We start from the raw sequence: 13,389 nt of genomic DNA, 5'->3' as shown, positions 1-13,389 counted from the left end.
TGGCCAGACCCTGAGAAAGTCCGGCTCTCCAGCTCCTTTTCAGTATTCCTTATCAGTCACCGAACCTTCTGTTGTTACAACACTGCTTGGCTACCGGCAAGCCACAGTGTCCAAGATTATAGCTTATCTTCCACTGGAACCTGTTAAATCAATGTCTTGCTTGTGGAGAGGCACCCCAGGCCTCTTGTAGACATCCACACAACCTTCTGGTCTTATCAGCAACTGGCATGCACATCATGTATGGGGGGGTTGTTTCCTGATGAGATTTCCTGGGGACCTTGGCCAGAGATGGCCCTCTCTTCCACGGAATGGTGATGTTCATGCATTTTCGTCACAAAGGGTGACAGTTTCAGACCCATTCCCTGGATTTCAGGGTGCATCTTATATATGGACTATGCACCGATTACAAAATTTATAGAAAGTGTGAGTTGAGAAGGATCTCAGAGGTCATCTAATCTGCTCCTCTGCCATAGGAGAGGAAACTGAGGCCCTTGAGTTCTGGCTGGCCCAAGGTTGCAGAGCTTGTCTCCTGACAACTAGCCTTGATTTCTTCCTCTGTGGCAGCCAGGCAGGCAGGACAGTGGTCTGGATGCTCAGGCTCTTGGCTGCCGGCAGCTGCTACTGTTTGCAGAACCTGCTACTGTTTGCAGAGACTCTAATGGTTCAACATGGCCTGTGTTGCCCCCAGTTGCTACCCCACAAGCTTTTTGACCGACCCACATTACAGAGAGGTGTGTACCCACCTCTGTAATAGTTCATGACTGTCCCATCCGTGTTGGTTGGACAGACTCTGGTAAGGTGCTACTTGGGGTAACTACAGGACACATCAGGGTTTATTAAGCACGTCTCGTCATACCCACCCTCATGAGTTGTCAGGGCTGGCAACATTCTCTCTGTTTTAGAGATGAGAAAATAAAGGTCCAGAGATCACTCATGGTTTACTCCAGGTAGTATATATTATATAGGACTCTGCCCTGTCAGCCAGCACAAAGCTTCTCTGAGACCTGGTGAGAAAGTTGCTTCCTCCCAGAGCCTTTTGGATTCTTCCTCTAACAGACAGAGCTCTCTCTCTCTCTCTCTCTTTCTCTCTCTCCTCTGACCTCCAAAGGCCTTCTGTGCCTCTTTTATGATGCTTAGCAACATCACCATGGGATATTCTTGTAAATTCACCCATTCAGCGTTCACTGAGTGCCCCCTATATTCAAGGCCTTGTGGTGGGAATAATATGGTCGAACTCATGGTTTGGTAGATGGAAAGGGTAGAACCCTGGATCTGGCAGACAGGCAGATCGATGCTCTTTTGTCACACTGGGAGAGTGATGGGTACAGAAGGAGGGTGGGCACCGGTCAGTCAGGGGAGGCTTCCTGGAGGAAGTTACACATTTTATGTACAGGCTTTACCTCACCTTTGTGCCCCTCTTTAGGGCAAGGACTCTGTTTTCACCCCTTTGTGCCCCTGGTGCCCACCTCCACTTTCTTCATCCCACAGCTGTGAGCAGACATGTATGAATTCGGGGGCCTTGCCCTCCTTTTCAGAGCCTAAACATTGCTGGGCGGGGGCTGGACACTTAGGGAGGGGCTGTGTACTTCTCCCAGTCAGTCATCTTCCTTTTGGGTGTTGTAACCACATCCTAGCTGTGGTCCCCTGGCCCTGGTCCCTGTGAGAAAGGCCAGGGAGGATTCACTCTTTCGAGAGCTTCCAGGCCCCCAGAGAGCTTCCATCCCTTGAGGAGGTTGGCCCAGGCTCAGGGAGCAATGAGGGAAGAGTAACAGGCCTTTGGGTAAGGGGAATGGGCAGTCTGTGGGACCGGGAGATATCTTGATCAAGCTCTCTAAAAGTAAAGCCTGGGATGGTTGAGGGGGTGCAGGTCAGGCACGTGATTTACTGAGAAAGTGCTCTCAGCAGACACTGGAAGGGGGAGCAGCCAGGAAAGAATGTGGTTCAGTTGTTTTAGCCTCAGCCCGTTCCCAGGGGACTGTGGAGTGTAAGTGGCACATAGTCATCCCACCGGCAGACAGCAGACGGTGGGGAAGCTATCAGTCCTTGGACGCTGTGTGTGTGTATTTGGGAAGGGGGTGATCTCCTGGGCATTTCTGGTGAAGGACAATTCCCAGGGGAAGGTGAGCTCCATGCACCTAATACTTCCAGAAGCTGGGGCGTGGACGCCCCCACCAGGTGTGGGGAGCGCCAGCATCTTCTATGACGGGCTGCTAAGACGTCGATGCTCATCGAGTGACAACCAATTTTATACAGATACTGAGCCCCTCATACTCATCAGCTCACTGACAGCCCAGATCTCTTGCAAGGAGAGAGGGCTGAGGAGGAACTGGCCTCTTCCTGAGTCCTTGACCTTTCTGGTTCTAGCCTGGGGCCTTGGGAGTGTCCTTTCTAGAGCTCAACAAGTCAGGCCTCTGAGGAATGGCCTGGGGAAGTCAGGACTGCCCTGTCCCGCTAACATACTTGGAGGAGGAGCCTTAGACCCCCCTCTGGCCTTGGTGCCTCTTGCCTAAACCTGTCCCCTTTCCCCACCTCCAGCTCCTGCCCAGGCTCAAATTGTCCACGCAGGCCAGGCGTGTGTGGTGAAGGAGGACAACATCAGTGAGCGTGTCTACACCATCCGGGAGGGGGACACCCTCGTGCTGCAGTGCCTTGTCACCGGGCACCCTCGGCCCCAGGTAAGCGCCCCCCCTGGCCTCGCCTCCTCAGTCCCCGGTCCACCCTGTGATCAGAGCCACAGAAGAGGTGGTGGGAGCTGGGGACAAGAGGCAGACGAAGTTGGCAAGCCAACACAAGACAAAAGACTTGGTCTGGGAAAGAGCTAGAAAATGAACCCCGTGGGGAAGGGCTGGAGGCCTTGAGCTTATTCACCTGAAAACATTGACGACTGAGGGGAAAAATTAAATGGCAGTTGTTCAATTCCACTTCATTCCTGTTGTATCTGTGGGGCAGACACTTCCTCAGAGGCATATTCTGCCTCCATGTGAGGGCAGCCCTCATGTGCTGACACTGTACTAGGAGCTTCCCCAATGTCTTCTCTTCGGCGCCTCACGATCTGGCTGTGGGGGAGACATGAGGGCTTCTGTTACACAGCTGAGGAAATCAAAGCCTGGGGAGGCTGAGTGAACTCCCAAGATCACACAGCTCCTGGAAGGAAGGGTGGAAGCAGAACCTGAATCCAGAACCCGTGTTCTCTGTAGCTTAGCACACTTCCCCACAGCGTGTCCATCTTTGGGTTGGGGGCTCTGGATGTTACCAACCACATAGGATGCACTCTTCTCTTTGGGAAGCTTCAGGTAGGCAAGCCCCACACTCTGAGCTTAAAAGACTGAAAGCAATAGAAAGCAATGGAAGAGAAGTATCTGGAAATGCCAGGTATATTTTGTCTCAGACCAAGTATGTGGTTTAGTCAGAACGGTTGGCCAGTTATCACTAAAGCTGATGGGAAGAGGCAGGAGGTGGGCTGGAGGGATGGTTGGAATTTGCTGGTGAAGGGCCGTGATATTTAAGAGCAGCAGAAGATTCTTCATTGGGTCCTGGAGAGGACAATGAAATGCAGAAGCATTTTTTTGATAATTTGGGGGCACAGGGATGACTTTGATAGGTTTGGCCTGGAGACTAATAAAAGGACAAGGAAACTGCGAAGGACTCAACCTGAAACCATCAACACCTCTAGCTTCTTCTCTAAGTTTTGTTTTGAAGTGATAGTGATGCTGCCGTTCTTCAGTTGCTGTTTGCGTCAGGCGCGATGTCAGTATGGTCCCCCTGAACACCGGGGAGGCCACTGGGCCATCTCTCCCTAAAGCTGCACTGGCCACCTGTGTGTGTTCCCTTGTGCATTACCTTTGTGAGTGGTTTGTGGCTGGGGCTCAGTGTGTGTGCCCACACATTCTTTTTTCTACTTCCATCCACGATGTCATTCTTCTTCCTGCTACCTAGGCTCAAACGCTTAGGCTACAATATGACTGTGTGCCATCTCATTCCCCACATCTAGCCAGCCTCTGAGGCTTCTGTTTTTATGTCTCTTGCATGGGCCTTCTGTTTCTATTCCTCATTACCTCTGAAGGTCAGACCTGCAATCCTAGCCCTTGGACAATTGCAGTAGGCAAACTGCCCCTCCCCCCGCCGCCATGTTCCCACATCTTCCCCTCCAATTCACTTCTGTACCCTGCTGCCAGAATTGTCATCCTCAAACCTGCTGTAATAAGATGGAATATTACTCCTCTGCTCAGAGACCTTCCATAGTTTACCTATTACCTACCAGACCCAGTTCAGGCTCCTAGGGATGGAAGTGAAGGAACCCCCTCCACACACACACAATTTGGCCCCACTGCCATCCTCCTCATACTCATACTGTGCTCCAGTCACACTTGCCCAAGCAAACCCTGTTCATTCCTGCATTAGCCACTGCTGTTCACCTCTCCTGAAGTGCTGTCTACCTCCTTGTTTCCTCATTTCATTAAAGACGTATTTACTGAGCACCTGCTATGTGCCCAGTGCTGTGATAGGCCCTGAAGATGCAGTTACAGTTCCCGTTGTCATGGAGCATCCAATCTAGCAGGGGAACAGGGAAGGAGCATCTCATAGCCCACTCTGAGGTCAGGCTGGGGGAAGGAGTGGATATGGAATTCCCCACTCCAAACAAATAACAAGAGAGTAGGGATCTTGAGGGCCAAAATGAAGAAAGAATCTGTAGCAATGGCAGTGAGCAGAACGTGAAGAATATGTCCTTGGAGGGGCTTGAACTACATATCAACCTCAGGGATAGTAGCATGAATAGATGCACAGGCAGTATGAGATGAGGCCACAGGTTCATCTGTGGTTGGAAGCTACACATAGACTCTCTACCTAAAGCAGGAAGCTTGACAAGGGCACCCCCTGTGAATGGGGCCCAGAAGTTCTCTGTCCCACAGCCCAGAGTCACAGAAGAGAGCAGAGTATGCTTCTGGGCCTGTGTACAAAATGTTGTCCGTACAGGAGCACACCCCTTGGGCTGTCTGTGTCCACTGTCCAAGTGGTGAGGACACCAAAGCTAAGAAACTAATATAAAAACTAGTTGGAACCTGTGAACCCATGGGTCTTGGGCATAGGCAACCATAAAGCAACACCACACACAGGCCTGTGAGGGCCCACATGGAACTTCTGTGGAAGAAAACTCCCATGGAAGACAAGCCTGTGGAGTAAAATTTTAAAACAATTATTTAGAAATACAGCGCCAGCAGGGCCAGTCCAGAGACTCAAAGAATTGAACAATTCACATCTGAGGAAACAGACAAAACAGAGCCATCTGAAAGGATCTTGAAAATAAACATGTTTAAAGTATTTAAAGAGATAATGAAAGATTATACAACCTGATTAGTTAGATATGAGGGGGAAAACCAAGTAGAAATCCTAGAAATAAAAATAATATGGTATTTTGAAAAATTTGGCCTCAATACCATAGAGACAGCTAAAGAGAAAATTAGTGAATTGGATGAGTAAATCTGAGGAAATCAACTACAGTGCTGTCTGGAGAAGACAAAGAGAAGGAAAATGTGAAAAGGAAGCTGGGAGACACAGAGGCTAGAATGACAAGGTACAACATAAACTTAGGACAGACTAGAGAAAACTGTGAGAAGGCAACATCTAAAGAGATAAAGGCTGAGAATTTTGTAGAATTGAAGAAAAGTATAAACCCTGCAGTGGCCATATCCTGCATGAGAAAGTTGCCCTTCACCTGCTTCTCCCCAGCCTTATTGTTTTTATGGCCTATGGCCTGCCCTCCTCACTGCGATCAGGGGATTTGCCCTGTCTCAGTAATAAGAAATCCTCCCCAACTTTAAGTTGGAAGCTTCCTTATACTACTCTCCAATTCTTAAGATTGAATGACCTGGAATTGATCAATTTTTCTTAAACCCCTGCTACTCTGAGTAGTTGCTCCAGTGTCTTGTGTGATCCTTGCTAGTTCCCCACAATCTACAGCAATGTTGATAATAAGGGAAATTCATTGAGTGACAAATATATACCGGGGGCTACACTTAGGTGCTTTATGCTTGTTTCTAAACCTCTGCAAAGTGTAAATTATGCTATGTAATAGTTATAGTTATCTACTGCTGTGTAACAAATGCTCTCAAACTCAGGGACTCAGAACAACAAATGCTTGTTGTTTCACCATTCCTATGGGACCAGAATCCAGGAGCAGCTTAGCTGGCTGGTTCTGGCTCATGGTCTCTGAGGAAGTTGCAGCCATTTGAGAACTGACTGGGGTGAGAGGACCCACTTGTAGTCTACTTCTTGTGGCTGTTGACCTGATGTTTCCCTTCTTCCCCGGTGGACCCCTCCCTCCAGAGGGCTGCTCAGGACAAGCCAGATGGCTTCCCTCAAGATGGAAATCACAGTCCTTCATAACCTGATCTTGGCAGTGACATACCACCAGGCCAACTGTGTTATATGGGTCACACAGCCCATCCCTGGTACAAAGTGGGAGAGCACCCCAGAAAAAAGAACTAGAGACCGGGATCACTGGCCACCATCTTGGAGGCTGGCTACCCCATAGGCCTCTCCTGCAGATGAAAAATCTTAAGTCGAGAGAAGAGTAACCTACCCAGGGCCACTAGAAATTTTAGAAAATTCTTAGTCTTACAGACAATAAGGCACACTTAATCCTTTCAGGAACCCTAGGTGGGAGTAATATTCTCCATTTTTCCAATGAGGAAAGGAAGGCAGGAAAGGGGGGTAACTTGGCGGATCCAACTTGCCTCTTAACCACTGCGCTATACTTCCTTCTTTAAAGCCCCCTCCCTCTGACCCCAGATTCCCCAGATTCTTTCTCAAGGCATCCTACCCCATCTGTGGGTGGGGTGCCCCATGGGTACTCAGGAAAAACAATGCCCAATCCCACACTGCCGTGGCTAATCTGCCCTTCCCCGTGGACCCAGGTGCGCTGGACCAAGACGGCTGGCAGTGCCTCGGACAAGTTCCAGGAGACATCGGTGTTCAATGAGACGCTGCGCATCGAGCGCATCGCGCGCACGCAGGGCGGCCGCTACTACTGCAAGGCGGAGAATGGCGTGGGCGTGCCTGCCATCAAATCTATCCGTGTGGATGTGCAGTGTGAGTTGGGGCCGGCGGCGCCCCCAGGGTGCTCAGGCTGGGCCGGAGGAGGGGGGTGGAAACGAGGCTGGCGAAGTGATCCCTCGTGGAAGAGCACAGTAGAGACTTCATCTCTCCCGGCCTAAAGGGGCATTACCTGCTGTTCCTAAGGTGTGTCTCACCCTATACCCTTAACACGCGTCCCCCCATAATCCATACGAACCCTGCAGCAGCCCTCTCAAGTGTTCAGGGAGGGTGGGACAGATTGGATTAGATGACTTTCACAGATGAAATTGAGGTTATTGTGGGGGAGGGAGTTGTGACGTGTTGACCCGCAAAGGTTCTCTTGACTCTGCTCTGGTGCTCTTCCCACAGCACCTCATGTCTCTGCTTTGGCCCCAGGGGCAGCTCTGAAACTTCCCTACCGCCACCACTTACAGGACCAAGCACCCCTTAGTCCTGACTGCTGGTTGAAAGGGAAGCCCCTAGTCCCTACTTGCCTGCCATAGAGATACCCCCTTAACCCCAAGAGGCTATTTCACTGCTTGCCACCTGCCTCTGTGCTGGCCCAGGCTGACGCTAGTTACCCAGAAGCCCCAGGGGCAAGCGAAGGGACCTGTCTTGTGCTATCTTAATGTCTACAATGAACCTACCCATTAGATATGCCCTGTGCCCCTCCCCTCCAAAGTGAGATCCCCCAAGTGGTGAGCAATGGAATCTTGGATCCTTCTGTCTCCCATCAGTCATGCAAAGTCCGGCCAAACTCCCAGGGTTTGTAAGAGTAAGGGTCATTTCTTAATTTATTGGTGCTGGAAGGGGCTGGCAGGCATGGCCTGGATGTCATCAGTGCCCTACCTCCACCCCTGGCCTTTGTTATGACTTCTGTCCAAGTGGGCTGTGTGAGGACAGAATGATGGGACACTTGTCATAGGACGTTAGGCTGTGTAATGTGGGTAGCTTTGGTTCACAATGCTGGCTGTCCATTAGAATGTCTGGGGTCTTTATAAGAAACTACTGATGCCTTGGTTCCACTTCCAGAGATTCTTTTTTTTTTTTTTTTTACTTCCAGAGATTCTGATGTAATTGGGTGTGGGTCCCAGACATTGGGATCTTTCCTTAAACTCTTTTTTTAAAATTGAGGATTAACCTACATCCAATAGAGTACACTAACCTTAAATGTACAGTTCAATGAGTTTTTATGTCTATGCATGTGTAAACACCATCCAGTTCAAGAGCACTTCCAGGACCCCAGAAAATTCCCTCATGCTCCCTCCCAGTCAATAATCTCCTTAGAGGCAATCATTCTTCTGACTTCTGACACCATCAGTGAGCTATGCCAGGCAGTGGTATTGAAAAGAAAAGTATCCATGTGATTCTATCATGCAAACAAAAGTGAGAACCACAACCTAGTCCAATTTACCGGTGAGGAAACAAGCCCAGAGAGAGAAGGGACTTAGGCAGGTCACACTGCAAATTCGCAGCTAACCCGGGATCTGAACCAGTGTCCTATTTCCAGTCTGCAGCTGCTTCCTCTATCCCATGACGGGAAGGTGAAGAAAGACACCCCCATGCAGGGCCGGGGGCAGGGACAGCTGGGAAGCTGTTAAGTCTATTCCCCTGCCTCTAATGGGTTGGTCTGTCTTGCAGGCTGGGAGACCATCTGGCTCTCTGGAAGCTTCCCTTGAGAGTAGCTTAGTTTTCCTCGGGGGCTGTCAGAAAACCCAGCCCCCCACCTTGGGGTCAGCCATCCCTGACTCTCCCCGGGGTGGTATCTTTGCAGACCTGGATGAGCCCGTGCTGACGGTGCACCAGACGGTGAGCGATGTTCGAGGCAACTTCTACCAGGAGAAGACGGTGTTCCTGCGCTGTACTGTCAACTCCAACCCGCCTGCCCGCTTCATCTGGAAGCGGGGCTCTGACACCCTGTCTCACAGCCAGGACAATGGGGTCGACATCTATGAGCCCCTCTACACCCAGGTCAGATAGCAGCCGGCCTGGTCTCCTCATGGCTCTCCCCACACTCTTCCTTCTGCACCCCACAGGGGAGGGGGACACGAAGACCGAGGTCTCATGATCCTGAGTTCCAGGGACTGCCCTGACTCCAGTTATTCTGTTCTGATGTCAGAGGCATGCATTCTGATTGGGCTTCAGACATCCTGAGCCAAATGAATCAGGGCAGAAAGGTCAGGGAGGACGGGAGAGTCCCCCAGGCAACATGTCCTCCAGGGTCATGGCTAGTTAGGAAAGGACCCCCTGCCCCAGGAGCAGGCACGTGATACCTCAGTCTTCTGGCTGGCAAAGTATTGGGAACTCGGGCAGGTGCAGTGGTAGCGGGGGGCAGAGAGAAGACTGCACTTCCCACGGGACCCCTACAGTCCTGGGAGGTGGTGAGGAAGCTGTCCTACCAGGGGAGGCTTTCTGAGGCGGCTATCCCAGGTGGCAAGGCTCTATGTGTGGACATGGCCTAGGGGCCAGCCCCATGTTTGCATAGTTTGTAAGACAGAACAGGAGTCCTTCCTTACCCCCCATTTCCTAGAGAGGGAAAACTGAGGCCTTGGTCCTGGCTGGTGTGTCCCAGGACAGCATCAGATGCAGAGAAGCTCAAGGTGCGGAGAGGGCAGCATCCACCCCAGGCTGCGGCTCCCCAAGGATAAACTGTGGAGGTTGGAAAGATGGGAATTAAAGGAGGAATTTGCTTCCGCCTATGGTGCTGGGTGAATGTGTATGGGATCCCTGGCACCCAAGCAGGCCCCTCACCCCAGTGCACTGCTGCTACCTAGGGGGAGACCAAGGTCCTGAAGCTGAAGAACCTGCGGCCCCAGGACTACGCCAGCTACACCTGCCAGGTGTCTGTACGCAATGTGTGTGGCATCCCGGACAAGGCCATCACCTTCCGGCTCACCAACACCACGGGTACAGGACTTCCCTGCCCGACCCCCTCGCCCACCCAGGCTGACTCCCCAGCTAGGACACGGTGCCCCGCCCCACACAGGACTCTAGGCACCACACCATGAGCACCTCCATTCCTCCCCTCTGCCTGCTCCCTGCTCCTCCCCAGTCTTCCTTCAGGCCTTCCCCAAGCCCATGGCTTCTCCTCCCCCTCAGCTCCCTCAGCGCTGCCTCACAGTCCCCTAAGACCCCACCTCCTTGTCCTCATAGCACCACCAGCCCTGAAGCTGTCTGTGAATGAAACTCTGGTGGTAAACCCGGGGGAGAATGTGACCGTACAGTGTCTGCTGACAGGCGGTGATCCCTTACCCCAGCTGCAGTGGTCCCATGGGCCGGGCCCGCTGCCCCTGGGCGCTCTGGCCCAGAGTGGCACCCTCAGCATCCCTTCAGTGCAGGCCCGGGACTCTGGCTACTACAACTGCACAGCCACCAACAATGTGGGCAACCCTGCCAAGAAGACGGTCAACCTGCTGGTGCGATGTACGTGGGTCTGGAGGGGCGGGAGGGGACTCGGGAGGCAGATGGGGGTGGGGGGCTGCCCTCCAGAAACCACTGGGGAACTGGGAAAGGGGCTTGTCTGCTTCCTTTTGGTAGATGAGATTTGCTGAGGGGCCATGTTCCAGGCACTTTGATTTCCCTGCAATTCTGATGTCTGTCTGCTGGCAGCGGAACTACAATTTGTATAAAGTTTTATTTGGGATGTACATTTCCAAATGTCATCTCAACAATGGAAGAAGTGGGAAGGTCTGGCATTGATTATTTACATTTTTTTTAAAGATTTTATTTATTTATTTGACAGATAGAGATCACAAGTAGGGAGAGAGGCAGGCAGAGAGAGAGAGGAGGAAGCAGGCTCCCTGCTGAGCAGAGAGCCCAATGCGGGGCTCGATCCCAGGACCCTGGGATCATGATCTGAGCCGAAGGCAGAGGTTTAACCCACTGAGCCACCCAGGTGCCCCATGATTATTTACATTTTTTTAAAAAAGACTTTTATTTATTCATGAGAGAGAGAGAGAGAGGCAGAGGAAGAAGAAGCAGGCTCCCCACGCAGCAGGGAGCCCAGTGCAGGACTTGATCCCAGGACCCTGGGATCATGACCTGAGCCAAAGGCAGATGCTTAACTGACTGAGCCACCCAGGCATCCTGATTGCCTACATTTTTCTTAGATTGGGAAACAGAGGCTGCCAAAAGCTAAATGTGGACATTCCAGTCTTTAAGAGAAATTTCCTGACTCTTCCCATACAATGGTCTCTACATTTTACACAGAATTAAAATGAAAATAACATAATTTGCACGTACACCATATGCAAATCTTTATTGGCAAAGCGTGTCAGTGAGTCTGAAGGTAATTACTAAATGTAAAAATGATACAAAACTTGGGGGCACAATTAAAAAAGTATAAACACCCTCCTTATTAAACCTCAGCCTCATTTGCTTCTCAGTATGATCTTGATTTTGCTACTGGGCTTGAAGGAGAAAGCTTTTTTTTTTTTTTAAGTTTTTTTTTAAAGTTTTTTTATTTTTTTTTAAAGTTTTATTTATTTAATCTTTGCACCCAACATGGGGCTCAAACTCACAACCCTGAGACGAAGAGTCACATACTGTACTGACTGAGCCAGTCAGGGGCCCCTAAAGAGAAAACTTTAAATTTTTCTGACTTTGAAGTAACGTTAGGTTGTTGTTTGTTGCTTATTTATTTGAAAATTTTAAAGATCCGGGCTTGTTTGCCGCTCTTTAACCCTTGACAAATAAAGTATAGCTTCTGTCAAATCCAGTGGAGAGTCTTCTGCTGAAATGGTCTCTCCTTTTTGTTCTTCCCCCTCCATCTATTCTCTTTTCTGACTCTTCTCACAAGAAGAAGCTAGCTCTGGGTGGCTTTTTACTTAATCAGAGCAAGAAAGACAGTAGACAGATTGTTGCTGATAGCTACTTTTTTCTTTGATCCTTCTTTTCCGGTCAGATATTCTTTACCACCTAATTCCATTTGGCCTTTAAAACCTGGAGATTGCAGTTTATATCACATACTTTGGTCCCCTCTTAGGATGACACACAGCCTTCTTTGCCCAGCCCAGTCCTAGTTCATGGCTATTGTACCTGTTGGGACCTGTTGAATTAGCACCCACTACTGAGAATTCTGTCTAGAGCCGGCTGGGGAGGCTCAGTCAATTAAGTGTCCAACTCTTGATCTCAGCTCAGGTCTTAATCTCAGGGTCATGAGTTCAAGCCCTGCTTTGGACTCAACGTTGGATGTGGAGCCTACTTAAAAAGAAGGAGAAGAATTCTAACTCTTGGCTACGTCAGACGGTATTTAGATTTTTCAAAGAGACTAGACCCTTTTCCCCTAAACTCTGTGTTTTATGTAATTTCATGTAAAGTGATTGTACTAGGCTTTTATTATAAAAATTGCACACACTTGTTGCTGCAGAAGCAAACAGTACAAAAGGATAAAATGTGCAAATTAAAATTTCCCCTCAGCCCCACTCTCTAGATAGAAATGCTATTACATTCTGGTACCTCTTTCCAAAATTTGTACTTTGCATATTCAAGGTTTAAAACAAGAATAAAAATAAAGCAGTGCAGCTTTTAAGAGCGCGGGCCGAGTCCGAATTCAAGGTTGGCTATTTCTTTGGGCAAGTGACTTAATTCTGAGTCTCAGTTCTCTCCTTCGTAAAATGGGGACAGCAAAGTGCCTCACCGCAAGACTGTGGGATGGGTGAGATGAGTAAACCCATGTCAAGGGCTTGGAACAGTGCCTCTCATGTTCAGTCAAGAGCAACTATGACAATTAATAAAACCACTTTTCTACAGCCAGCTGTTTTGAATTTTTAAAAATGCATCTGAGCAAGCAGGACCATTTCCAAGCAAAGCGGTGATTTCTCTTGGGGGTGGTGTTGGTGGTGGTGTGGGGTTGGAGCCTCCAAACTCTGGCAGTTCACGGAGAGAAGCCAGGTCATTCAGACCTGGGGGTGGGACATAGACCCTTGGCTCTGGGCCAGCCCCAGCCACCTCTCCTTCCTCTTCTGCCCATAGCCATGAAGAACGCTACATTCCAGATCACCCCAGATGTGATCAAAGAGAGTGAGAACATACAGCTGGGCCAGGACCTGAAGCTGTCATGCCACGTGGATGCGGTACCCCAGGAGAAGGTGACCTACCAGTGGTTCAAGAACGGCAAGCCGGCACGCATGTCCAAGAGGCTGCTGGTGACCCGAAATGACCCCGAGTTGCCTGCAGTCACGAGCAGCCTAGAGCTCATTGACCTGCACTTCAGCGACTATGGCACCTACCTGTGCGTGGCTTCCTTCCCAGGGGCACCCGTGCCTGACCTCAGCGTCGAGGTCAACATCTCCTCTGAGACAGGTGGGCAGCAGA

The 13,389-nt window shown here is 50.2% G+C and overlaps 1 protein-coding gene across 2 annotated transcripts in view; it reads left to right on the top strand.

Moving 5' to 3' along the window:
• The window catches only part of MDGA1 (MAM domain containing glycosylphosphatidylinositol anchor 1), a 59,792-nt gene that overhangs the window by 27,966 nt on the left and 18,437 nt on the right, over positions 1–13,389 (top strand). The window contains exons 2-7 of one of the 2 annotated variants that reach the window (XM_046006374.1): positions 2,536–2,675; positions 6,915–7,089; positions 8,849–9,045; positions 9,849–9,981; positions 10,312–10,497; positions 13,048–13,377. In XM_046006374.1, the coding sequence (XP_045862330.1) occupies positions 2,536–2,675; positions 6,915–7,089; positions 8,849–9,045; positions 9,849–9,981; positions 10,312–10,497; positions 13,048–13,377 (1,161 nt within the window). Of the gene's footprint in view, positions 1–2,535; positions 2,676–6,914; positions 7,090–8,848; positions 9,046–9,848; positions 9,982–10,227; positions 10,498–13,047; positions 13,378–13,389 lie in introns of both variants that reach the window. The other variant, XM_046006373.1, reaches the window with a different exon arrangement.

This window comes from Meles meles, chromosome 5 (assembly GCF_922984935.1).
Source record: "Meles meles chromosome 5, mMelMel3.1 paternal haplotype, whole genome shotgun sequence".
Taxonomy (NCBI): Eukaryota; Metazoa; Chordata; class Mammalia; order Carnivora; family Mustelidae; genus Meles; species Meles meles.
This window is presented reverse-complemented; position numbering and strand designations above follow the sequence as displayed.